Source organism: Pelobates fuscus, chromosome 6, assembly GCF_036172605.1.
Source record: "Pelobates fuscus isolate aPelFus1 chromosome 6, aPelFus1.pri, whole genome shotgun sequence".
NCBI lineage: Eukaryota > Metazoa > Chordata > Amphibia > Anura > Pelobatidae > Pelobates > Pelobates fuscus.
Window position 1 is genome coordinate 259,193,845 of NC_086322.1, and position 26,982 is coordinate 259,220,826.

Consider the following 26,982-nt stretch of genomic DNA (forward strand, 5'->3'; position numbering starts at 1 on the left):
GTCTGGGTGCCAGGTCCCTCTAGTTTTAACCCTGCAGCTAACGTTTACACTGCAGGGTTAATCCTGCCTCTAGTGGCTGTCAGTAAGGCGCTTCCGCGATTTACACAGAATAAATCACACTTATTTGACGCTGGATGTCCTCACGGACCTCCAGCATCAAAAAAGATCCCCATAGGAAAGCAATGAGTAATGCCTCCTATGGGCAGGTTTGAATGCGCATGCGCCTCTGGCCACACATTCATCTCCACTAGGGACTGACATTGATGGTGGAGGAGAGGTCACCAGCACCGAGGGAGCCCTGCACTGGATTAAGGTAAGCAAATAAATGGTTAACCATCTATTTGAACGCTATAGTGTTCCTTTAATTTCCTTTTATTTAGTTCCATATTCAGAATAATAATTATGCAGTCTGAATATATTACAATCGGGCTATAGAAACAGCAAATGACTAACAACTTAAGGTGAACAGAAGCAGGAGTTGGTAATCTAAGAAAAACAATGTCAGATAAATTAAGCGATTTATATACATCATGTTATATAGATCATGTCCCTGGAGAGTCCCTGCTTAATTCTCTGTTAAGGATTCAAAGGAACACTCTAAGGCAGGGGTGCCCAAAAGGTAGATCTCCAGATGTTGTAGAATTGCAACTCCCATGATGCTTTGCATGCCTGTAGCATGACAAGGCATCATGGAAGTTGTAGTTTTACAACCTCTAGGGATCTACCTTTTGGGCACCCCTGCTCTTAGCACTATATTCCATACAGAGAGCTATAGTTGTTATGATGTTGGATTCTTATAATCTATCTTTAGATGCCTTTGAAGAAGATATTAAGATTGGTTACCACAGCAGAAGTGATCACATGGTCACAGTCAGGCACAAAGACACTCAGATTTATTCCACTGTGTCCTAATTTTTTATTTTTTTTAACCAAAGTGGAATAAAAATCTCATCTACTACGGTAAACTCATAGTTGACCTACTTTCAGTCCAACATGAACGACCTTATATTCTCTTTCACTGATTCATTGTATATTTTTTCATCCTCCTCTCCCAAAAGATTGTGCTGGAGAATAGTAGCAGAGAAGACAAACACGAATGTCCATTTGGGCGCAGTGCCATTGAACTGACAAAGATGTTATGCGAGATTCTGCAAGTTGGGGAACTGCGTAAGTAACATTACAATTTCCACTGCTCCCTATTACCTACTTCCTCCTGTGACATATTGTTTTATTCTAAACTCTGCAGTCTTGGTCAGTATCACAATTGCTATCTTACATGCCTCACTCACCCTGACAGCTGTTTTAAACACATTACATTCTTGTCCTGGATACATATTTAGAATGACTCTAATTTATCTTGTATGCAGCCAATGAAGGTCGGAATGATTACCATCCTATGTTCTTCACACATGAGCGATCCTTTGAGGAATTTTTTTGTATCTGCATTCAGTTGCTAAACAAGACCTGGAAGGAGATGAGGGCAACTGCCGAGGACTTCAACAAAGTTTGTATTAAACTGCGCCTATTTTTGTTTTATTGCTTTAGTTTCCGAATTCTATCTGGAAACCTGACTTGATGAACTTAGTAACACATCATGGTATAGTGATTATTGTACACACTGTAAGTGCCACCATCAGGTGTCACAACTAGCGCTCAGTGAATCTGGTATTAATATGCTATGGTGCTTGAACGTCCTGGGCACCATCTTAACTTAAGGCAAAAGTACATACCTTTTTGTAATAATTGGAAGCCAGTGATAGTCTCACAGTCTAAGGGCACCAGTTGGTACTCACAGTCTATCACCAGTGCCCAGTCTGCCGCTTCCACATTGAAGTCGAAGACTAAGGTGGTGGTGTTAAAAGGGTAAAAGCGAAATGTAAGGAATAAAAGCTGCAACTCCATATCAATATGGATGTTTATTCTACTGGAGAGTGGACGTGGCAGGTACTAGTGGCTCTCAACCCAAATAGATTCATTTATCGAGTCTATTTGACTTCTGTTGTCCGCATGCAAAGTAATCTGGCATGGGACACTGTGCATTTAATATTTCTATATGTGCTGATTCTGTGTCCATTTCTGTTATAAAATGCTTACTTTTTTCAAACAATTATGTGACCAGACCCTGAATGACTTTAAAATGTATTTCTTAATTGTTGTTTAATCTCTAAAGTTGATCACAAATTCCATTTTTTTTTTTATACCTGAAATCCTGAGATTTCCCATGAATTATGTAATTTGCAGGCATATTGAGCTTTTGATAAATAATTCCATATAAATTTTAGGAACAGAATGCCATTTAGAGTGGTCTTGCAGAAGGCAAAGATTTTGGAGGATATACATGTTTTTATTTTATCTTCCCTCTTTAATATATATTCCCTTATAAAGGGAATACTTATTTTTATATACCTTTTGTTGATATTAAATACAAAGTCCTTCACATGTGTTTTAATGACTAATGTGGTTTTGATGATGAAACTTGCTGAGAGCTTTGTTAACACATTAACCTCTGTGTATAATGTGATTACAACTGGGATCTTGAACTGTGGCCCGTTGCCATCTGAACTAAAATATTTTTTTTTATTCTTTAAAAAGTGACAGCGAATAGTGGTAATTTAATTAAAAATGGTTAAAGGGCTGCAGTTCCGCTGGTTTTTCTTGTTCTCACTTAGGGTATTCACTAATGTAAGGATCTTCAGGAATTCAACGTGGATTTTAAAGTGGATTTAAGGCCAAAATAGCCGAGCTGAAAAAATTCTCCAAGCCGGCTATGCATCCAGTTTGGCTACTTTGGCCTTAAATTTTAAATTCACTTTGAATTCTCAACTATTCTCACTAGTGAATAACCCTGGATGCAATTTTTCAGGTAATGCGTTTGTTCCAGTAACAGATCATTTACTTTTTTCTGTCCCTTCCTAAGGTTATGCAGGTGGTACGGGAGCAGATAACACGCGCACTCCCATCTAAACCTAATTCGCTTGAGCAGCTGAAAAACAAGCTGCGTAGTCTGAGCTACACAGAGATTTTGCGGTTGCGTCAATCAGAGCGGCTCAGTCAAGATGACTTCCAGTCTCCACCCATAGTGTATGTATGACAGTTGAAATTATTATTCTGTACTCAATATTTTTTTTTGTCACACTTCAGTCCTCTCCCTGCTCAACTCTGATTTTTTTTTTTTTTGCGCTTTCTCCAGTGAACTACGGGAGAAAATTCAACCTGAAATTCTTGAACTGATCAAGCAGCAGCGTCTCAATCGTTTATGTGAGGGGAGCAGCTTCCGCAAGATTGGCAACCGCAGGAGGCAAGGTAACTGCAAAAGTTCTTGTTAGGTGTGTATGTATGTGTGTAAGGGAGGCTCTGACCATTTGAAACCAAGTTATTTTGGCTGATGTGTATTTAATTGGAATCATTTTCCACTTACTTAAACTTAATATTTCTACTGTATAAAAATGTGTTAAGTTATACATGGAGCTGTATGATGATGCCACAAACTATTTCCTTGCAATCTTGTTTATGCAAAGATAATATTAGGGGTTGCAGATGTCTTTCAGAGTCAAACAAAACTTAATTGAGTACCTGACAAAACTGGGACTGTCACAGCAAATATATAAAATATATTTGGCTATATTTTTATAACTAAATTGCCCAGTTTCATCCAAGATGGGTAACTACAATCATTATAAGCTTGGAAGCTCGGTGCACAATATTGTATGTATATAACAGAGGTGTGTGTTACACTAATGTCCCAGTTATCCTTTAAGAATAGCCTGGTTTTAAAGGTTCTAATGCTGAAATGTACCATGTCTTGATAACTGTCTCTCTAAAATAAAAAAAAATTAAACCGTAAGTAGTATGCTTTTCCACATCCAATTATATTGTGCTATTACTTAGGGAATATGCAACTTCTTTATTCCTTTAATATTTTTTTCTGTCTCTTTCTGCTAAGTGAGTTATATCGACCACCTCCTGTATTTGTGTTGAATGATTTAATTTTTGTAGAATCTATCTTAAGATCTATCTTATTTGCATGTGAAAATATGCATTTAGTTATTGGTACACATCTGTATGTGGTGTTCTTTGGGGTACTTTGGTGCCTTTTGAACTTGTCTTGTCCTTGGATTTGTTACAGAGAGGTTTTGGTTCTGCCGATTGGCTCTGAATCACAAGGTTTTGCACTATGGAGACCTTGAGGAGAATGCACAAGGGGAGGTGCCATACGAATCATTACAGGAAAAAAGTAAGAACCACAGCATAACATTTGATATTTCATTATCTGCTTGCTTTATAACAATTCTGTTTGAACTAACTGGGTTATTACCACTTAAGGACACCTCCCATGATTGACAGAGCCTGCATGAAAAAAAAACTGTTTTCACTTTCAAACAGATGTAATTTACCTTAAATAATTGTATCTCAATCTCTAAATTGAACTTTAATCACATACAGGAGGCTCTTGCAGGGTCTAGCAAGCGATTAACATAGCAGGGGATAAGAAAATCTTAATTAAACAACTTTCAATAAAGAAAGCCTAAATAGGGCTCTCTTTACAGGAAGTGTTTATGGAAGGCTGTGCAAGTCACATGCAGGGAGGTGTGACTAGGGTTTATAAACAAAGGGATTTAACTCCTAAATGGCAGAGGATTGAGCAGTGAGGCTGCAGGGGCATGTTCTATACACCAAAACTGCTTCATTAAGCTAAAGTTGTTCAGGTGACTATAGTGTCCCTTTAAATGCCATGGTTTTGTTTAGTTTTTTTCTCTTTATTCCTTCTTCTCTAGTTCCTGTTGCAGACATTAAGGCAGTGCTCACAGGGAAGGATTGTCCCCATATGAAGGAGAAAAGTGCCCTGAAACAGAACAAGGTGCCTATAATTATAAGAATTAGTAATCTGTCTCTTTAATGCATTTGTCCTTTACTCTCAAAGTGTAACTTCCAACTTTCTCCTTCCTGTTTTTTTTTTTGTTTGTTTGTTTTTAGGAAGTGTTGGAGTTGGCATTTTCTATACTGTACGATCCTGATGAGACTTTAAACTTTATAGCGCCTAATAAATACGAGGTAAATTAAAAGTGAAACAAAGACAAATCAGTGCAGAAGGTCACAAAGTGGTCTTTGAGGAAAACAATCCAGGCAAACATTTGTCCTCAGATTGACTTAGAGCTTGTTGACAACTTTGTTGATAAATAGATGTCGCTGTTGACATCTGGTAGCTTTTAGTGACTACAAATTACACCTGTTTTCCGATCTTGTTGTTGAATTTTTATAGCCTAATGCTAATAATTGCTGCCACTACAGATACCAACCACTTCCATACTGTGGCTTACTGGCAAAGCACAGAACAACACACCTGAGGATGCCCACCACTCTCTGCACGCAGTAGTGACAGGCAATTAGTGACTAGCGAGTAATACTTAACGACATGGTTGATGCAAGATGTTTTATTTAAATAGGATATATAGGGATTTAGTTGTCATTAACCTCTTTTTATCAGACAAGGAGACTGATGTTTTTTGGTTTAATAAAATTTGTTGATTACTGTCACCTGGTAATTATTAGTAACAGAATTGTAAACCAACTGCTAAGTAGCGGTTACAGCATCCATGTAAAATGATGAAAGATGTTCGTTAGCAACCAGCTTTCGGAAGCAGCAGCGACCAATAGCTATCTGCCACTAAATTTTACGTTCAGAAAGCAAGTAGCAGTAGCGGCATGCACAGCAATGAATAGTGGTCACTGGTAATTCTACATGTTTCTTAGTCTGTGATACTCGAGCTAGTTCTAGTGGAAATTTATAAAGAATTTTGTAAAGGGTTCTTAGTTTGGAACACCTTGCTTAGGTATTTTGTGTTATCCAAACATAGAAGCCACTAATCACAACCATTAACATGTCATGCAAAGTAAATCTTTCATCTTCTCTTGCCTCCAAATCAGTATTGCATCTGGATTGACGGAGTGAATGCTCTGCTTGGGAGGGAGATGAGCAGTGAACTGACCCGTAGTGATATGGACACATTGCTCAGCATGGAGATGAAGCTTCGTTTACTGGACCTGGAGAACATTCAGATTCCGGAGGTTCCTCCTCCCATTCCTAAAGAGCCCAGCAGCTATGACTTTGTTTATCACTATGGTTGATTCAGTGAAGTTGATGGAGAACATGCACATCCACTAACTAGGAAAGGATCTCTCATTAACCAGCAGTATAACAAGCCAAGATCTGCTACTGAAAGGGACAGGGGGTTTCAAGTAGATCTCTACCCCCAGCATCCACTAACCCTGTCTTCAGCAGAGTTCCTGCTGGAAAGGTCTCTGCAGTAGATTTCAGTATGGATTCCTTGCGTGTATATGTGGTACTTTGGTTTACAGGTCCTGGCTTCCCTTACTGGATTCCTCCAGAAACATTTCAATCTACCGTGGTACTGAATGGACTTATGTAAACTAGATGCACTGACACAGAAAGAGTTTAGATTGCTATAGTTCTATTTTTGCCTTAATGAGTAAATTCTTTATCCAATCAGAGAGCAGCAAGCCGCCATCTATCCCAAGTCTTGGAGTAAAACTTGTATTTTTGCTGCATATTGCATTGTAGTTGTTTCTAAATCAGAGCACAATACGTCTGTACTTTTAATGAAAACCGTGACATTTTCATTCCACTAGAGGCAAAGGTTTCTCTGTGAGCGGATAAACCTTTTGCTCCACCTTGCATGAAGGTAAACTAAAGAGGCTGCTTTTCATTGAATGTGTATGTAAGAAAGCCTACTCATCCTAGGTACGAACTTAATCCCACACCCAACCCGCAAATGTAGATATCCATTATTGGCGGGCCGTTACATGTTGGGAGTTAATATAAAAGGCTGGCATTCAGAATGTGTTATGTTACTAATAAAAATATTAGAACAAGTGGTTTCTGGCCAATGTGATTTATGACATCTGTCGATATGACAAGTATGAGAATATATGAACATTTCACCAGTATAACCTAAACCGCTTCTGTGGCTGCAGTGTACTCCTGCGAAAGATGTCTGTCGTCTATGCTCTAGTGAAATTGTGATGTGGGAGTTCACAGCTGTGTGTGTGTTTTTTTTAAATGTCAGAGCAGTGTGATTGGTTCAAATATAATACAATCAAACTGAATAGATGGGGTGCAATAAGAGGACCTCATAGTCTAGCATTATAAGAGGATATTTAAGGCACACTTTAAACACTTAATCTATTACAATTTACATTAGTACACGGACACAATATTTCCATGTATTTTTATATCATTTACAAGCTTTTGACAAAATTTAGTAATTTCCTTAGCACTCAAAGTTTCCCCCACCACCACGATCATTAAGAAGTTTCACTTTATTATCCACGCAAAATATTTGGGGTTTTCAGGATTTCACCATGTTGAACTCTTGTTAATAGGACACTCCACTGCTCAAATAAATTTAGCAGATCTAGCCCAGTGAAACCATGCATTTTTTTTCCCATTGGCATATATATATATATATATATATATATATATATGCGCCTTTGCAATCCCTTCCCTTTACCCCCACCCAGACTCTGTCTCTCCAATCACATACTCCCCAATGCAGCTCAATGAGAAGTCTTTGCAAGGTAGGTGCTGTTAGCAATTGCTGCCTCTCGACTTTAGCTTCATTGAGCTAAACAAACTGGGAAATAAAAGAACCTGATGTCTGTTTGACAGCCAGTGGTTTGTAACAAGGTTAATTTATAAAAGTTCTAATTGCTACTGAAATATGCAATATTTGCAAAATAAAAAAATAAAAAAAACACACACTCTTAATCCACAAAGCACTTCAGTGAGATGGAGTGTTTTAAGGGTCTGGAGTGTCCCTTTAAACACTTGCATCCTGCCAAATTAAGACATGTTTTCCCGCGAATCTGCACATAAAGATAGTGAGACTTCCTCATTATCCTGTTGGCAGTAGAGGAGGAGTACCAAAAAATATTTCTCTGTGGCATAAAAGATTTAATAGGGGGACAGCACCTGACTTCCATGGTGGAGAGACGTGTCTTGAGCGAGCTCCTCTCCTATATTGGCAACACTAGAAGTTCTTAGCTTGATCAAGCCCGATTTAAAACGTACCCAGCGACTTACCTGCCTTTCGACCTGGCTGCAGTGCACGGTGGAGGTCAGAAACTTAACAGAAGCTCCTCTGCAGCAAAACCTGGCCTAGAGCGCGCCGGGTGGGCTTTTCTGACCTACTGGGAACGGGGTGAAGCCACTGAGAACGCAGGGACATCAAGTGACCCATTAAGCATGGCAGAACTCATGCGGCACCCCAACACAGTCGAGGAATAAACGGACCTTGTGTCCAGGCGCAACAACATTTTAGAACATTTCTGGCAGAACCTAGAAAATAGGAGGCAACAGACTACCCCAGAGCAGTTGAAGGGCCACTCACCTCCACAGTGGATTTGCGGCCCTGGCAAAGATGAAGGCACCAAAATGGTGGCGAGACGGGAAGCTCCCATCCTTCCAACAGAAGGCGGCACACAGAAAGAAAAAACACCCCAAACCAATGTTGGGACTTTTAAAGTGCATGAGGGACGCCAGATGTCGCTTAAAGCTGGATCGAATGGTGAGCCTGGTAAGATTTTGCATACCTCAATCCTACCCATCATGATGACCAACCTGTATTCATTAGTCATGGAGTCCCTGTGGTGTTCCCCACTGTTATGGGACTGTGCTTTGCCCTCAGTTGGCGTAGGATGAGCTGGGCTCACAGACTGGGCACTAAAAAGGCATATGACAACTCATCTTTCCCCTCCTCATGGTATGTGCTGGGAGACTTGCCTCTCCTATTGTCTCATAGGTGTACTCGTATGAAACTCAGGTTGCAGTACTTGTATTTGCTGAAAAAATAATAAGCAAAGTCCGATGCAAACAATCCAATAGGGGCAAGGCAGAAGCAAAGTCAGGCAATCCAATGGTTAAAATCCAGGCAGCAGAGGTTCAACAACAATAATGCAGTCCAAGGTCAGATAATACAGGTATTCAGGATATCAGGAACACAGGTAATACCAGAGAGGTAGCACAGAACAATCGAGCAATGAAAGCTCAGCTGTTCCAGGTTTCAATAGAGTGCCATACAAAAGGCACACCTACTTAACAAGCCTCCATAAAACCCTATTGGTGTATGGGGCTGTCAATCAGCTGGGGTTGCCATGGAGGTGAGTGTAGTTTTAATTTGTTCCAGTCGCACTGTCTTGCGGCATGGAATTATCGTGCACGTCTTCCAGGCGTCTTTCGTTGCTTGGGAGACACAACTTGATTGGAGTTCATGAGTCGCGTCAGCCTCCTGCATTTGCGCAGGCACGCGGATGGCCGCAACCCGTGTACCTCCACCAAGGGAGTGTAGGTAAGTCTTGACAATGTCTAACCTTTTAGCTTTCTATTATATTGTTTCTGTAACCTTTGGCCTCACATTTATTATTATTTCATCAATCTGGGGTCCTCCTAGGGGACTCAATATACCCAGTTAAGCGTTGTTCTATCTCCTTACTGAATACTCTCTACCCTATTGTGTTTTAGCTTATGCACACAGCATGTTTATTCAACGCTATAACGATTTTCTGAAGCTACACTGTATTAATTTTTTGTTTGTTTTTTATAAAAATGTGCTGAAACATCTCTACCTATTCTGACATGACAAGTTAATGCATTGCAATTTATATAATAATAATAATAAGGTGTTATCATCAAGCACAACAAAAATGGAGACTTCGCCTTGCATCCTTCAGCTTCAGGCAAAGAAATCTCTAATGAGACAGAAAGGGGTATTTTTCTAAAGCCCTACATACTTATTAACCCTTAACATGGAACACATGGAATGGGTAGCAGCATTGTAGCATGACTGTGTGATGCAAAAGTGAATACAAATATAAGTCCCGCGCTCAGACTCCCTCTACTCCTGGGTGGCAGCAACGACCATGGCACACATCAGCCCCAATACATACAAAACAAGCAAAGAAAAAAAAGTTACCTGGGCACTAGCCAAAAGTTTCCAAAGAGAAAAAGCTATAACAGGGGACTACATCTAAAGAAAAGCATCCTAAATGTTATGGGCAATACTCATAAATGCCCTATGGAATACATCAGTACACCTACAAGCAGGCTCCGACTGGCCATTGGCAAACCGGGCAAATGCCTGGAGGGACACAATGGCGATGAGTCTCCCCTGCTGTCCTGTGCAGAGTCAGCCTTGCTGTGAGTCCAAGGATCACCCTCGTCGGCTTCCTGGCACATAGTTCCAGAAGAGGGAGGGAAGAAGATTAAAGACAGCCTGCAGCCAATGTCTCCCACCCCCTCCCTGGCTAAAGGTAAGAAGGATAGGGGGACATAAAGTTTATTTTTTTTTTTTTTTTTTTTTTAAAGCATTGTACCAACACGTTCACTTTGAGGTATACTTGCCATTGGTGATGACAGAACACTCCCTCTCTGGACCCACCCTCCTGGCCCTGGTCCGCTGTGATTAAAAAAAATGCCTGGGGCAAATGGTTTTCCCCCAGTCCGGTCCTGCCTACAAGAGTTGCTGCCTTGGTGTACTCAATTGTAGAGACTCAGGGTCTGACTTAAATTATCTCTTTAGAGAAATGACAATGGTAAAAGGAATGCAAAATATCAAACCATGGATCATTCTCTTCTCCCTGAAGACTTAGCAAGCAGAACATACTAAGTGTGACTACTTGGGTGTGCCACTTTTAGTTTCTCATATAATCCCTCTCCACTGCTAGTGATGATTTATGGCATATGGGGAGCATAAGGAAGCATATAGCTTAAATAAATTTAACTGGCAGTGCAAATCCTCATTTACAGGAGAAACACAGGCTTGGAGCAGCCCCTAAAGTCACTCAATTTAATTTTTGTTTCCTCGTCTTAGGCAAGTGCATCAGTAGTTAAGATGACTGACCAGTATAAATTTGAGAGTTTCTCTTCTGTCAGCAAACTGATGTTACTCGTTACTAGTCTTTGACTAAATTACTGTATGCCACATTAATACTGTTACTAGTGAGCATCTCAGTAATTTTATGATTCACACATTCTGGTATTTGTTTTATTTGGATATAAGGAACACACACATGTGCCCCAGTAAGCCATGGCAGGTCTCCTAAAAGTCCAGATTTGAGCAGGACTATTTTGGAACCTGTCCTACAGTCCCAGAATTTCTTTCTTCGTGTCCCGCAGCCAGGGAGCTTTCTCCAGCCAGCACAACTTGAGGGCATCATTAGGTAAACTTGCACTGCGATAAGGGCACTAGGCCATGGAGTGAGCACTTCAGTAGCACTCCATGGTATGCTTGTAACGGATCACCTGGCACCCCGACTGGGTACCTCTGTTGAAGGATGCTTCTAGCGTTTCCTGAAGGCTCCAAGCACTCCAGCCGACAACATAACCACTGTAGACTCCTTCAGAGAGCAAGACAGGAACAAGCTCTTACAAGAGCTTAGTAGTGATATAGCGAGAGAGTATGACCAGCATAGCAATCCCTTGTAGCAGATTCCCCCAATAAGAAACCGCACTACAAATTGAGGGTAAAGTAGAACTGATTTACTGGGGCTACCTTCCCGTCTTTTATGCAGATCTTCCACCTGGTGGACACTCCCCTAGGGGACCAGATGGAAGACTGGGATACAAAGGGTAAAAGACCAATCACAAGCTTACACACGTAAACCAATCCCACAATGCATCACAATCACTCTTCTCTGTCCTGGAGATAATTGGGAAGTAATCCAATTATCTCCAAGGACAGAGGCAAAACTCCCTTAAGCACGTTACCAAAAAGACATAAAAATATACAATGTTGCAAATATTACACAGAACATATACATTCAACATATCCCCTGATAGCTTAGATAGGAGCGCACATTATTACCGAATGGCGCTCAGATCACATACACATAGTTGAATCGCCATGGAGCCAAAGTCTTTCATACAGTCTTTCGGTATACGAATGGGCTCCATGGCATAGCTATCTGGGGTAACCTTGTTCACATAATGAAAGTCCCGAATGAACCGGTGTTCGTATGAATTGCAGGAGAAGGGAGGTCGGCAGCTCAGCGGTGTTCGTGCAAATAAGTGTCCGTTTTGAGTTCCATAGATTTGGAGCTGAACACCGCTGGCCGTTCGAGAGTTTAAAATGGCAGCTGACACGTGTTCGGCAAACGAGCAAAGGCCACCCAGCGTTCGTCAATTAAGCTGCGGTTAACCGCTGCTTCTGGGCGGTCAATTGATGGCACACTCCATTGTCAATTGTTCGGTAGATTCAATCTACCAAACGCCCAGGCAGAATAAAAGGTTTTTAACACGGGGCCATAGTCCAGCGGCAGGAGGCGGGCGACCAGGCTCCGCCAGTGGCCAGTGGTGAGGTTGGTTCCGCCACAATGCTGTTTAGTGTCGGCTATCAGCCTGGTGTGCATTGATGCGAAACTGACACACCTCTAATGTGGGTGGGTCTGACCACACTACCAGTCACAAGTGGCCTCACAAAATACAAATTAAGGAAGTTTTAAGTTTTCCAGGGCTACTTAAAATCACCTGTTTTAGCAAACAAATATGGGTATTCAGTTCCACCGTAATAAACCTACCACCAGTACTCCAATGTCGGTGGGTCCTACTTTTCCTAATGTTTTAAACTAATTAAAGTGATTGCGCTTTGATGTATATACTCACAATGCATAGCATATATCTGCTTTTATTATTAAAGTGACATTACTATCCAAAAAACGATTCAAATGTATACTTTCCTGTGGTCGTCTGCAAAGAGGCATCAGAAGCTGGGGGCGGGGCAGCATCCTTAAACCACAAGGAATTTTTTTATACTCAAAACATACATAGAAAAAAGGGGAATTGGAGGCACATCTGAAACATGCACTTCTCAGCAGTGGTGCGACCATAAAGACCAACATGTATACAAAATACAGATAAAGAAACCGCACACACACAAAAATACACAGTTTAAAATTTTACAAGGCTACGTAAAATCAACTATCTCAGAAAACAAATATGGGTATTCATTTCTATTGTAAGGCAGTATCCCAATATTGGTGCTATGGGCATCCCTGAGGGGGTTGCATCACAGTCATGCCTACACCATCCCAATCGCATACCTCCCAAAGTTGGGAAGTATGCCATGGTTGCAGAAAAATGTGAGGGGCACAACTTTTAATGTATCACGTTAGGTTAGAAAGGAGTCTTGACTAGGAACTAATGAAAAGTTACATACCTCCAAGCTGGGGGAATTGTCCTAAATATGGGGTTATGTCCCGTCTTGTTGCTGAATTTTGAATGTCATCAATCATGGCAGATTGATAGCATCATTAGATGAGCTTATACTGCTCTAAGCAAACTTAGCACATTTCCTATGGGCAAACAGCTTAGAAAGAGCTCCGTGCATGGTCTGCCTTAAAGTGGGCTGGCCAAATAGGCCATCAGTCAGTTTGGCATCCACACATGCACCCTCTTTAGCACCCTCATCGTTGTTCTTCAAGCAGATAAACAAAGATGTATTTACTAAACAAGAGGGGCAGGGCGTTGGATACTTACATGTTGAACTCTAATTGTTAAACTTTAGCTACCGCAGAGATCAGAGGAGGTTATCAGGGTCATATCCCCTCCATTAATTTGATGGTCCCATGTCACTGGCATAGGGCCATTTTAGAGACCTTTTGCAAGTTTTAGTAATGGTGAGCAGCCACTGACTGTTTATCAAATATATTCCCACCTGCATTAACAGCAGGTGCATACATTGTTTCCCTATACTTAGATGGTGATCATGTTGACCCCCATATGCACCCCCCCCCCCCCCCTCATTTCTGTTTATGCTAAATGGCCTCACACTGCAGAAGTTTTTTTGCAACCATTTGCCTGGGTGTTAGTGCTGTCAGTAGACAAATAGTCTGAACATTTAAGATCTAGGCCCGGATTTCAGCTGTCCACGAGCATTTAGGCAAGTTGAATATCAGGACCCATTTCTGGGTCATTCGAAGTCAGAAGTGCAAAATCCTGACATGGGTAAAATGTTATTCCAACCCCTTTTTTGTTGTTCCAGTTTATTTCTTTATAGTTTTCTATTGGGAACTGGTAAATAACCCCCTTTATTACTATCTAAAAATAATATAAAATGAAGGAACAACGTACCTGCAGCCTAGGACTATTGAGAGGCATGGATACTGTATAAGGCAGGGAGGGGAGATAAATGTTTCACCTTGCAGACACTGTGCAGTGCAGCATGCACTGATGATAGATGTATTTTCTTTTTGCACAGAATTGACATTTGGCGATCCGGCACCGGAACAGAGTTCCAGGCTGCGAAAATCACGTGTGCCGGTGGTGCACAAAAGTACATACATCTCTGTATGTGCATAGTGTCAAGCAGAAACGCTGCACATAAAGACTCCTACCACGATGACCACTTCTAAAAGCATACGTTGTCACGGTGCTTGGAGTGCCGCTTAGCTGCTGCAAGCAAATGTCCACTTTTCCAATCTGAATGGCCCTATATGAACCCAGATGATTGTGCTCCTTTCAATACATAGCCATTAAAACTTTACTACATGGACTTAAAAGTGAGACACGTGAGGAGTTTGATCATGCGGCTGCCCTATGGGTTGGTCTCAGTCTTGGTCTCTCATATGCTTCTTTTTTTATTTATAATTTTATTGACGTTGGCAGGTGGGTTAATCCTCTCATGGCCATTGGAGGTAACTAAAAAAAACTCAATTTGTTTAAAAATACATAGGGATTAAGGAGAGAGCGCAGGTAACTTGTTTTTCTTTGTTTTTTACTATATATTGGGGCTGATGTGTACTGTAGTCATTGCTGCCACCCAGTGATCAGAGTGAGCGCAGGACTTATCTTTCTGCATTTGTATCCACTTTTTTTTATTTATTTATATACTAATCTTTCTGACACTTTAAACTTTTATTTATATCTGAGAATTGATATAACCCAGTTACTAGATGTGGCCATCAATTGTCTGTGGGTATAGTACAAGTGGGGAACAAGGGTTGTTTGCTTAATTTTTCAATTTACAAACAACGTGAGGAGGCTAGTGTTGTTACAGACTGTTCTGCTGGCATAACCAGTTTCCCTGCCATCTCGAGAATATCTGTCACAAGATGGGTTAGCCCAGGGTGCGATAAAACGCCCCTAGCAACATGGCCGCAAGATGGAATCTTACAGATATTCTACTCACTTCGTCACGTCCAGCAGCGGTACTGCCTCTACAAAGATGGCGGAATACAAAGGATGATTCACATGCACTTAAGTCCCAAGGTGCACCGCGGAGCCACGTCTTGAATAAGACGACTGCGTCGAGTACAGGAGGTCGAAGGGGGCGCGCCTAAGACCCCCAGCTTGATGGGATGAGCGGGCAAGAGACAGTGAGGTGACTCATATTAATGTATTCTAAGTTCTACACAGTTTCCAATAACAAGTCTCTAGTTATGCAGTGTAAGGAGCGTTACTAAGGCAAGTGTTTAGTGTGAGAGCTGTAAAAGACTGCTGTTACTGGGCTGCAGAGCTAGCAATCAAACAATAGTTACAGTATAGCGTTAGAGCAAACAACTGTTTATTGTAGGTACCATATAGGCAGGATAGTTTGCAACCTTACATGTACTGAAAGGGTTTGCAGATCTACCATATTGTCATGGACACATTGATACTTTGGTCAGCATATGAAAGCTTCTGCCCTGCAATATGTAGCATTCTAATGCTACAGGTAGGTATTTGGTTCATTAAAAGGGACAGACTTAGGGTGGTCAGACTGTAACTGCTGCACAAATATGGAGAAAATTAACATTAAGCCAACATGGAAGTGCAACTTTCTCCTTGGCAATGGAGAGCAGAGGGCCAGGCAGTAGGTTACTCAGGGCAATCAGTTTTGGTCCTTCTACCCCTTTTGAAATAAAATAAAAGGTTCCTTTGGCATAATTAAGGTATTGCAGGGCACTTGGTTTTATGTGCTGCCCATCTGCTTGAAGAAGTGATGCAGCCGTCCATGAAAATGTGGTGGATCCGTCCATGAAAGTGTGGTGGATCTGTTAAACCTACATGCGTAGGATAGGACATGTTTTATGGATGCTTCATGCAGTGGTCCAGTCACTCACCTCTCCTCAGTTAAATTAACTCTATAGGCACACAGACCACTTCATGTGAGTGAAGTGGTGTTGGTGCCATGTACCTCTCGAGGCTTCTGTCATACTGACAGCCATAGAGGCGTGTCAGTGAGATGGTTTCAGAAAGAGCATCTGATTGGTGCAGAGTGTTGTTTTGCCTTTAGTATTGGAAATCTTGATGATCTCAGCCAAACAGGCAGAGCTTGCCCGAGGAGACCAGCGCTACAAACCAGAAAAGGTAGTTAAAATCAGATCTAAATAATAATACTGCACAAAAGCGCTAAAATGTAGGTGGACTAAAAAATGAGAAAACCATTCCAAATCACCTCTACTCAAACCAGTCTTAACGTAATAATTAAAATAATATAGGGTGTAATAAGGCACCTTCACACCTTTGTGTTGGATCCTCACACCAAGCACATGCAAAAAAAACACAAGTCAAATATACCTACACTAGCAGAGCTCCAAATGTATACCTATGTTCATCACAAATGTTCTGAACGAAAATATCATGATCACACGTAATAAATAGAAAGCATACATATGGTGTCACCACATCTACAAATTCCACCGTAGGTCTCCTCAGGGCAATGATTCTGCCATCTTTGTTCTAGGTGTATATATATATATATATATATATATATATATATATATATATATATATATATAATTAGAAACTCCCTTAGAGAGTTCTAATTGGTTGGACTGTCAAACCTAATTTGCATACTTTAGGCAATTAAGTCCAGAGCTATCTTTAGAAATACACCAATAGTTCATCCGTCCATTTAATATCCAGGCAATCAAACAATATAATAACAAAGAATACCTTATACAATCATATATTCCAGTGGATTAAATAATGGAAAAGGGCACATACCATTATAATTATACATAATAAATATGGGGGGAAAAAGGGAGAGAAATGTTTAGTGGATAATTCAAACCACATTCGGAATAAAACACACAAAGAGTCATTATTCATATAAAAACATATATGTACACTATGCGTGCAACCAAATAAAATTTCATTTTTAACTCTGGCAGCGGGTGCCTGGTAGCCTAAATGGTGATTAGGGCACTACAGCATCAGGAATACACATTAGTATTCCTAATGCTGTAGTATTTCTTTAACTTGCCAAAGAGGACAACATCTTGTAATGTAAGTGGAGTGTTTTCCCATCCAACAGTTTCAAAATACGAGTGTTGTCATTAATGATGTATTTTTTAATGATCTACAATGATATAATGTATGCTGACACATTATATTAACAATGATTGATGTATGCTTTGTATTCATGTCTCACAGTTGCCGCACGACCTGGGATTCCAGGAAAATCTCCCACACAGCACCGATTCTGAGGATTGATAGAACATTGACGTGACCATAACAATGGGCTTCAAGTACTGTGCAATCCTGTGGAAGACTCTGCTCACTGTAGGATTAGTAGTCTTCTACTATTGCTTCTCCATCGGAATCACTTTCTACAACAAATGGCTTCTCAAGGTGTGGACTGTGGATTAGTTATTGGAAAGTCTGGATTATATAAAAAAAAATGTGCTTTAATGTAGCTCTGTCATCAGAGATAGTCTTGACATCAACATATAGCATTTTAAAGATGCATTGTATTGACCTTTTTTTTATAAATCTTTTTTATTTTATATTTTTTTTTGCAAATTGCAGATTTTAATTGGCTGTTGTTATCTACACTTAAAAAAAAAAAAAAATAATATATATATATATATATATATATATATAATTTAAAAAAATAAATACATTTAAAGCCGTTTTTGCCAGCTGTCTCAATTTTAAAATGTTTATCTCCATAGTCATGATCTTGACATTTTAATTGGTAATTCTGACTAAATGGTTAGGTGAAAATAATATAAACCTATTTTCAATATTCTTTTAAACTGGTTTAATAAAATGCATTTTTATTTTTTTAAGTCATTCTTTATTTTATTGTGCAAATAGTGAACAAAACAAGTTTGCCACGACACTACTGCGGGACAAACCAATGAGTAATAAAATGCATTTCTAAGTGACAGCGCCACTATAAGTGCTTGAAAATACTTTTCACATTTGCAAAATAAGCAGATGTGTGTTTTTGTTTCTTATCTGAAGACTAAGGAGTTTAGTTTCCTATATTTTATTTTTATCTTATAATAAGAGCCATAAAGCAGGCATTTGTTATAGCCATCCAGGTGGGAAATGTAGAATATATAAAGTAAGTTAAATATATGTACAAGTCAGGTGTGCTAATTAGTATAGCATTGTGACCTTTAACCATGGCACTCCGGATGTTACCTCAGTCTAGGAGACTCTGCTCTTGCTTCTCCTCCTACCTCTCCCAATGTTCTTTCATGGTCTCCTTTTCTGCTTCTTCCTGCCCTCTGCAACCACTCTCTGTTAGTTTTCCCAAAGGTTTTGTCCTCGGTCTCCTTCTGTTCTCATCGTATACTGTGTCCCTAATAAAACAATCTGTTAATTTGGCTTTCAATGACACACAAATCTTTCTTCTCTCGCTCTTTCTCTGTACCTCTTGAACCGTGTCTCCAGTTGCGTTCCTGCTATTTCCAACTACATGGCAGCTCACTTCTCTAGATATACAAAACAATGATCTATTTCTTGTCTTTCCACCTTAATCTATACAAAACAGAATTTCTTGTCTTACTACTCCTGCATTTATCTCCATTCAAGTCAATGGTTCTACCTCACTGGCTCGCTGTCTTTGTCTTCTCTTCAACTCCATCCTCTCCTTCACCCGTGACATCCAGTCATTTGCCAAATCTTGTTGCTTCTATCTCAAAAATATAGCATGCATCCACCCCCATTTAACTCCAGATGTAGCTAAGGTGCTCAACCATGCCACCGTCAATGCTACTGTCTATTTCAACTTCCTGTCCTACAAGTTCTTCTATATACCCCCCCCCCACACACACACACCCCCACACCCACACCCCCTTGTTGGTCCAGGCATTGGCCTCCTGTAACATATAGGGATACATTTTTATTTGTTTTTTATTATGGTCCTCCCAAATCTCTTCATAACACTGCTCCTGTTTACCGGTCCTCACAAGCACGTGAGTATGTCCCATCCGGTTCCCTATGCTCTGCTGAAGACCTACATCTATCCTCTGTTATCACTCTATAACAGACTCTCACCCAGCCTCCAGTCATTCAAAAAATAAATAATTTAAACTCACTTCTTTAAGATGACATATCTGTTAAACTGTTAACATCTATCCTAACCCACCTTGCTTCTTTTCCTGCAACTACGTCATCTAAAAATCAAACAAACAAAATTTTTCCCATGTACATTACCCTATCTCTTATGTCATTTTATACCACTCCTGTTCCTGTATGTCCAACTTGACTTGTAACTGCTTGTTTGTTGGTCCACCTATTAAACAGTGCTGCAGAATTGTTGGTGCTTTGTAAACAATATATCCCATAATGCCCAGGCAGTCCTGAAGCGGGTTCTCACACATTTGAGTTGCCTAGCTTAGCAATTGCTGGTCTAGGAGCACAAGTAACCTAGTTGATGTTTTTTTCTGCGTGGGTCTGCTTGACTCTCCAGGCTTTGGAATCGTTCCCTGAATGCTGTGCAAGTGGAGGAGGTCACAGAACATGGATACTATTTGTGAGAGTTTAACTGTCCTTTAACAGACATGAGGCTTGTTTGTGTTCACTCTTACACCTTTGTGTTGGCTTCAGGGGTTTCATTTTCCTCTGTTCATGACGATGGTGCATCTTCTGATGATTTTCGTCCTCTCTGCAATATCCAGGGAGATTGTGAAGTGCTATAGCGGTCGCCCAAGAGTTACCTTGTCTTGGACAAACTACCTCAAAAAAGTGGCTCCTACAGGTAACTGACTAGTTTTTAGATTTTTTTTTTTTTAGATTTTTTTTGTTTGTTTCCTTAAATACCATCTTTTGTGTTGTGTGTGTGTGTGTGTGTTTTCTATTGTTTTCCTTTTTTGTGTGTTTCTCTAAAAACAGAACTGGTCATGGTGGTTAAAGTAACCCATTAGTGATCTTATCCCAGATTCATAAATATACCGCTCAGCCTATGTAAAAGAACACACTAAGCGACATACCACAACCACTACAGTGCACTACTATAAGTTTTTTAAAACGGGCTTCATGAACAAAGATGACTTTAAATAATTACGATAATAGTCATTTTGCTATATTACACCATTACTTGGGTTTATTACGGAACACTCCATGGACCATTTCTGCTACAGCGCTCTGTTGTTATTATGGTGCTCTGATCACTCCCCTCCCCCCTCCTTCATGTAAGTACTCAAGTAGGTTTCGAATGGTTTGACATTTGGCAGACCCAGAGTAAATTGGGTGTTTGTTTGTTTGTTTGTTTTGCATTTTGTGCTCGGGAGGGGGTGTCCAGTCTTTGTGTTCTATTGATTTGTTACTCGCTTAGTATGCTCTTTAGTTAAATCCTGTCTGGTATTTTTATATTGTTTGACTTTCTGCATGAAAAGCATTCATTTTTCCCAATGCATTAATATTCTTCCATGTACTGTTTTTCTTGCAGCTGTCGCCACCGCTTTAGACATTGGACTTTCCAACTGGAGCTTCTTGTATATCACGGTATCCCTGTAAGTAGGAGAAGTGGAGTAGTAGGCATTTAACTAAAGCTCACATTCCATAAGAATGAAATGGAGATCAAATGGATCACCAACGATCATAGGGACTTAAAACACTTCCTCTTTTATATTTATATTTTTTTTAAATTCAGGTACACGATGACAAAGTCGTCAGCCGTCCTCTTCATCCTTTTCTTCTCTTTGGTGTTTAAATTGGAGGAACCGGTGAGTTACCAGAGGAAGAGGGGAAATGTTATATATTAAAGGGACACTACATGCTAGCATTTTGTCTGTGTTTTATTTTTTTTTATTTTTTTTAAAGATTAAATGTGAAAGAAGTGCTTAGGTTGGGTCCTCATCACTATTTCAAATTTATGTTAAGGGGAGCAACTGGACCATTCTAACCATATTTATGATAACTGGTAAGATATTTTACCATGTCCTTTAACATGCATTTCATTAGTCCAGATAACTGGACCTTTTCTTCCACCAAAACAACAAAAGGCAAGGTTTAGATTTTAGAGACGCCATTGGGAGCAGAACACGCACATGATTTTTAATTTACACTAAGCTGTAGGGAAATAAAAACCAAGTTGCACCTGATTGGACTTCTCATGCTTATACCATCATAATATTCACCATGTGTTGCATCTGTTTGGTTTGCCTATACCACGCACCTAGACATGTTTACCTAGCTTTTTCTTTATGTAATATGTATATTTTTAAAATGTATTAATTTTTGTTGAGGCTGCTTTACCTAGAAGTTTATTTCAATGTGCTATTGACAATTTTGGTATTCCCAGCATGTATGCATCTGCTATAATTCCTTTTTCTTTTTGTATGTATTGTGACACTCAAATGCCTAAATAAAAGAAAGATTCTCACACACACACACACACACACACACACACACAAAAAAAAAAAAATTGCAAAGCTAACTGAATTATAAGATTGTAGTGAATGAGATCATTTTTCAAAACCAGCTATTGCTTGTTGATATTGAAACACATCGGGAATTCTTTTACTAATTGCACATAGAAATTACAATATAAAATGGCATAACTTACTGAAATATATACACACACAATAACACTTGTATACATAAATTCACAGACCTGCTACCTTCCCCCAAATCCATGTGTATGCAGGGATGGTTTCACTATGCATTGTAATGCATTTCTACCCTTATAATCATAATTTTGTTTAAGTCCAAGTTCCCCTTACACCATATTAGTCTGATTTCATATCATCATTATTGAATAGCCATAGGAGGCAGGTGTTAAAGCTCATTAAAGTGTTTCATCAGTCAAAATAGACTCAAACTTTAAAAATTTGATCTAAGCTATTTTGTGTTATTTACATTGTGTATAGTACTGAATGTAACCATATTATGGTTTCTGTTTTAATGTGTGCAATGCAGACAGCAGGACTCATCCTTGTAGTTTTACTTATTTCGGGAGGACTCTTCATGTTTACATTCAAGTCCACGCAATTTAACAGTGAGGGGTTCATCCTGGTTCTGGCTGCTTCCTGCCTAGGGGGAGTCAGGTGGACACTCACCCAGATACTCATGCAAAAGGCAGAACTAGGTGGGTAATTTAGTGATTAAGACATGTCATGTGTAAAAGCAAATGTGTGGAATAGGTGTGTGTGTGTAAAGCAATGTAGTGCTGGAATGTTTCCAGGAATCTTTTAATATATAGTGTATCTAATTTTAAATGCAAAATGTATTGCTAAATTCTGTTTGTGTTGGTACATGACACAATGCTGTTTGGCATGTATGAACTACAGACATCTCATCTGTCTTTGTTGTAGAACCATAGATAAATTCAAATGATCAGCTGTGACTAATCTGCTGGCACTTAATTCCCAGACCTTGTTATTTTCCATGCTCAGACATTGGGTGGGGGAAAAAAAACAGAAGCTCAAAACTCATCTTGTGTTACGTTTAAGAAAGTGCTTTTCATTAAAATCAAAATTAAAAAAAATACAATATATATAATTTTTTTTTTTTTTAAACATACTTTGCCTAGCGACTTTATTATCCATGTATATTCTACCCACTGACCAGCATGCATGATACGCTGTGTGCACGCGTCACTCTATAAATCTGCTTTTATCCATCTCACAGGCTTGGCCAACCCCATCGATACCATGTACCACTTACAGCCTCTCATGTTCCTTAGCCTCTTCCCACTGTTCCTTGGCATTGAAGGTGAGAACCCTCGCAAAATTGCTTAAGATTGCATTGTCTAGAATATTAGATGACCACACATAGGCTTGTTGCTGTCTTGTTTTTGCTTGTTTGTGACAGTTATGGGTTTACAACAGGTGAATGTTTATACTTTTAATGTTTTGCATACATTGGCTGTTGTGATTTGTCAATTGAGTATGCTTGAATTATGACTGGGTATAGAAGGTTCATTGCACGTTTTTTGTTTTATAAGACACACTTGCATATTTTAACTAGACATTTAGAAGTAAAAGTGAAAATAAACTCTTTTTGTGTCACTTGCAACCCTGTTATCCTCACCCTTGGTGGCTCTGCCCTTGTGCTGTTACATGGCTTTGTAAACCATTGCAAAGGACCTCCCAGAGAGCATCTCCCTATCAGAGTGGGTAGAGCAATGGTTCCCAAACCAGCCCTCTTGGTTCAGCAGCAATTCTGAGTTAATGTATTTCTTTTTTCTCTTCCAGTGGAGGTACTGACAAAACCTGGAATTTTGCTTGGCCATAAGGACTGGGGTAAAGGATAAAGACAATCCTCTACCGTGGTACACAATGTCACAATACATAGATTAACTGGTGGAAGGAGGGAGCTCTGTGCATCCCTTTCCCGCCAGGTCAACTGGACATTACACTGGGTGACCTTCAGAATGCAGGACACTGGTAGTTTGTTTTTTATTTATTTCTTAACCCCACATTTTAGGGTAAAAAAAAAACTGCATCCTATATTGAAAAACATATGGTAATGTATCTGTTCTTTGCAATGTCTTAATAGCTTCTTTTTATTTTTTATTTATTTTTTTAACATGTTTCCTGCAGGTCTGCATGTGTCCACATCTGATCAGCTGTTTCGTTATCATGATATTCATGCACTGCTGCTTCTCCTAAGTGCTCTTTGTGCCGGGGGATTGCTAGCATTTGGTCTGGGATATTCAGAGTTCCTTTTGGTGTCCAAAACATCAAGTCTCACCCTCTCTATTGCAGGCATATTCAAGGTGATTCACCTTGTTGTGTTTTTGAATTGTATGTCAAGTCACCTTATTTCTTTATCTATATCAATAATCATTTGATGTGTATAGTGTGTTTCTCTGCATGCAGTGTGCTTTATGGGATTATGTGGAATATGGAAACATGGTCAACAAAGTTAAAAACAAGAGACCACCAAATTGATCATTCTAGAACTCAGAGAGAAATGATGAGATACACTTTTAGACTGCTTGAACACAGAAGACTGCTTCAGGCTAACAAAAAAGGGCATGGAAATGGGCCAATCGTTGTACTGCAAAATATATACATAATATATATTGTGTGTGTGTGTAAATATACAGTCATGGGGAAAATAGTATACCAAAGTCAAGTGAATCATTTGCTAAGCAGTACACAAAAAGAAAATGTGTGCTCTGTATGGGTATATGTATGTTAATCCACATACACACGTACACTCTGAGATATGTGAATATGATAAAATGTCTGTAAACAGATTTCCAGGGATAGGAGCAGTATAATTTAACGTGACCTAGATTTTATGATAATGAATCCTATTTGTTTGTTGCCATTTCTCTATGTGTAGGAGCTCTGCATTTTGCTTTTGGCAACACATTTACTGGGTGATGAGATGAGCCTCTTGAATTGGTTGGGATTTGCAGTCTGTATCTCGGGAATTGCTCTTCACGTTGCTCTGAAGACCGCCCACGGCAAAGGTAATGTACATGCTAAGCAGATTTAAATACACCATGAAAGAGAGTATAGCGCTTCTTTTTTAGGAAAGGGATTTTGCAATGCCATTTAAAAAAAATAAAAAAATAAATTAAAACCTCACTAAAAGGGAGACTTTATGCACCATAACGTTTACAGCTTATTGGCATGAGTATGATTCACACGATGTTTGTGTGATGTCTGATTTTCCTCTCTATTCGGTCCTCTCACACCTCACCCCTCTGTCAGTCCTTACATTGACTTCCTGTATCCTATAGGAGTAAATTCAAAGTGCTAACCCATACATAAAAAGCACTGAACAATTCTAGCCCCACTTATATCTCTTCACAGATCCATAGGTATGCTCCTCCTTGGTCTCTCCACTCTGCCCGTGACCTTCTCCTGTCCACTGCTCGCACCCATACAGCCAACTCGCGCTTGCAGGACTTCTCGCGGGCGGCTCCCTTCCTATGGAATAGCCTGCCTACTGCCATCAGTCTCTCCCCTAGTCTTCAATTGTTTAAGAAGTGCCTTAAAACCCATCTCTTTAGAAAAGCTTATGGCCTCCCAGAGTAACCTCTACCTTACATACCTGTATCTTGCTCTCTCCTAAAGGGCAGCACTCTATTCTCTCCTCCAGCTCGGCTTCACTCCCACCTTATTTGATTGCCATCTCCTGTCCTAATGTGTTTTATACCCCACCTCCTATAGACTGTAAGCTCTATTGAGCAGGGTCCTCTTCAACCTATTGTTCCTGTAAGTTTTCTTGTAATTATAGTTAAATCCGCCCTCTCATAATATTGTAAAGCGCTACAGAATCTGCTGGTGCTATATAAATGGAGATAATAATAATGTCTGCCTGCCCTTTTTCAAACCCTTCAATAGAAACTGGGCAACAAATGCCCAGCTCTTTGTCTGCACTTTAGATAATATGATACTTTGAGTCCCAGATTATCTACAAACCTGTTCAAACTGGGGGAGCAATGATGTGCTAAACCAAGCTTTGGACAGAACTTTTTTTTCATGCACACATGTTTTGATGAGGGAGTGAGATAAACACCCGAAGCATCTTTGAACCATAGCCATTTACAATAAACTATAGTTATGTTGTGGAGTGTTAATTTTTTTTTAAATCTATTTTACAGCAGAGTAATACATAAACAGTGATTTGATATTCCCTCTGTTCTTGTTTCTCTTGCTTCCACAGGAGCAGATACTCATAAATGGCACAGAACAGAGCTAAGTGCAGATATGGAACTATTGTTGATGGGACGAGAGGATGAAGAAGAGGAGGATTCCTAATAGCTGAACTAGATGGAAACGAAAGTTTGTAATAAGAAGCAATCACCCACTTACTGTGAGGCAAAATACATATTCAGAGAGCTGGACTCTCTCTGGTCTCCCAAGTCTAAAGGATTTATAGAACACGTGGAGAAGATTCCAATTCCTTCTACAAGTTACCTTATGCTGTACAGTCAGGGGAAGTATTCGCATCACCAGAAGTGCATGATACAGATAGCCGGAATGAGACAGTCTTAAGCTGACGTTATCCTGTATCATTTTACTGGAAGCTAGTTGCAAATATGTATTTTAATTACAAAGCACTACATTCCTGTTGTTGATTTTATGGCAGTTCTGGAACTGTCTGTAATTTTTATAAGTTGAAGGAGATTCAAAGAAATGGTACAATAAAATTATTTAGGCCTAGTTCAGAACTATAGAAATTATAGATTTTATTTGTTTTAGATGCGTGCTTGAGTAATGATTTTTTTTTGGGGGGTGGGGGGATTGTTTCATTTGTGCACCTATTTTAGAACTTGTCACCCATTTCCCCATGAGGAATCTGTGCCTAAACCATAACAATCCAATTCGGAGCACCGAACACAGAATATCTTATCTGATTTTTACATTTATACGTAAACTCCATATGCCCTGTTCACATCTATTTTATTTAATTTTTATTATCCTAAATGGAACATGGAGTCGCTATTACTAATGATCACTTGTTCAGGTGGTAAAGGGTGTTTATTGCAGAAAAAATATAAATATGAAAAATCAAAACAATATTATTTGTGGTGACAACCGATTGAAAGTAATTTGAATTACACTTAACTTACAAATTAAGTAAAAGAAACAGAATGATTGCAAGAGTCAACATTAAACAATGAATATGCATTTTTTAAAAAAAAAAAAAAGCAATCAAAATATCTGAGCCATTTGCATAACACTCTAGAAATGCTTGAAAGGTTAGAAAACAAAAAAATTCACAATTAATTTAAAGAGGCATGTTGGAAAAAGAAAGGGAAATGAACACCGAAATAAAAGGAAGAT

General features: G+C 39.5%; 2 protein-coding genes across 8 annotated transcripts in view; both read left to right on the top strand.

Moving 5' to 3' along the window:
* The window catches only part of ELMO2 (engulfment and cell motility 2), a 48,966-nt gene extending 42,075 nt beyond the window's left edge, over positions 1-6,891 (top strand). For all 7 annotated transcript variants that reach the window (XM_063459038.1, XM_063459040.1, XM_063459037.1 and 4 more), the window contains 8 exons: positions 1,059-1,167; positions 1,368-1,504; positions 2,918-3,081; positions 3,191-3,303; positions 4,127-4,234; positions 4,776-4,858; positions 4,975-5,052; positions 5,926-6,891. In XM_063459038.1, coding sequence (XP_063315108.1) covers positions 1,059-1,167; positions 1,368-1,504; positions 2,918-3,081; positions 3,191-3,303; positions 4,127-4,234; positions 4,776-4,858; positions 4,975-5,052; positions 5,926-6,126 — 993 coding nt within the window. In that variant the 3' untranslated portion in view covers positions 6,127-6,891. The remainder of the gene's footprint in view (positions 1-1,058; positions 1,168-1,367; positions 1,505-2,917; positions 3,082-3,190; positions 3,304-4,126; positions 4,235-4,775; positions 4,859-4,974; positions 5,053-5,925) is intronic.
* An 8,341-nt stretch (positions 6,892-15,232) lies between these two features.
* SLC35C2 (solute carrier family 35 member C2) lies at positions 15,233-26,358 on the top strand. The gene is made up of 10 exons (XM_063425423.1): positions 15,233-15,392; positions 17,429-17,626; positions 19,838-19,988; positions 20,679-20,742; positions 20,883-20,955; positions 22,151-22,319; positions 22,862-22,945; positions 23,776-23,951; positions 24,527-24,656; positions 25,859-26,358. Exons 2-10 carry the CDS (start codon positions 17,513-17,515, stop codon positions 25,951-25,953), a joined length of 1,056 nt encoding a protein of 351 aa, XP_063281493.1. The 5' UTR covers positions 15,233-15,392; positions 17,429-17,512; the 3' UTR covers positions 25,954-26,358.
* Positions 26,359-26,982: the final 624 nt, after the last annotated feature.

Bases quoted from the DNA above. Each gene is read 5' to 3' on its own strand.
- SLC35C2 (XM_063425423.1), top strand. From the start codon at position 17,513: ATGGGCTTCAAGTACTGTGCAATCCTGTGGAAGACTCTGCTCACTGTA. The intron at 19,989-20,678 runs GTAACTGACTAG...TTTTTCTTGCAG, and splicing joins CAAAAAAGTGGCTCCTACAG to CTGTCGCCACCGCTTTAGAC. The intron at 24,657-25,858 runs GTAATGTACATG...TTGCTTCCACAG, and splicing joins GAAGACCGCCCACGGCAAAG to GAGCAGATACTCATAAATGG.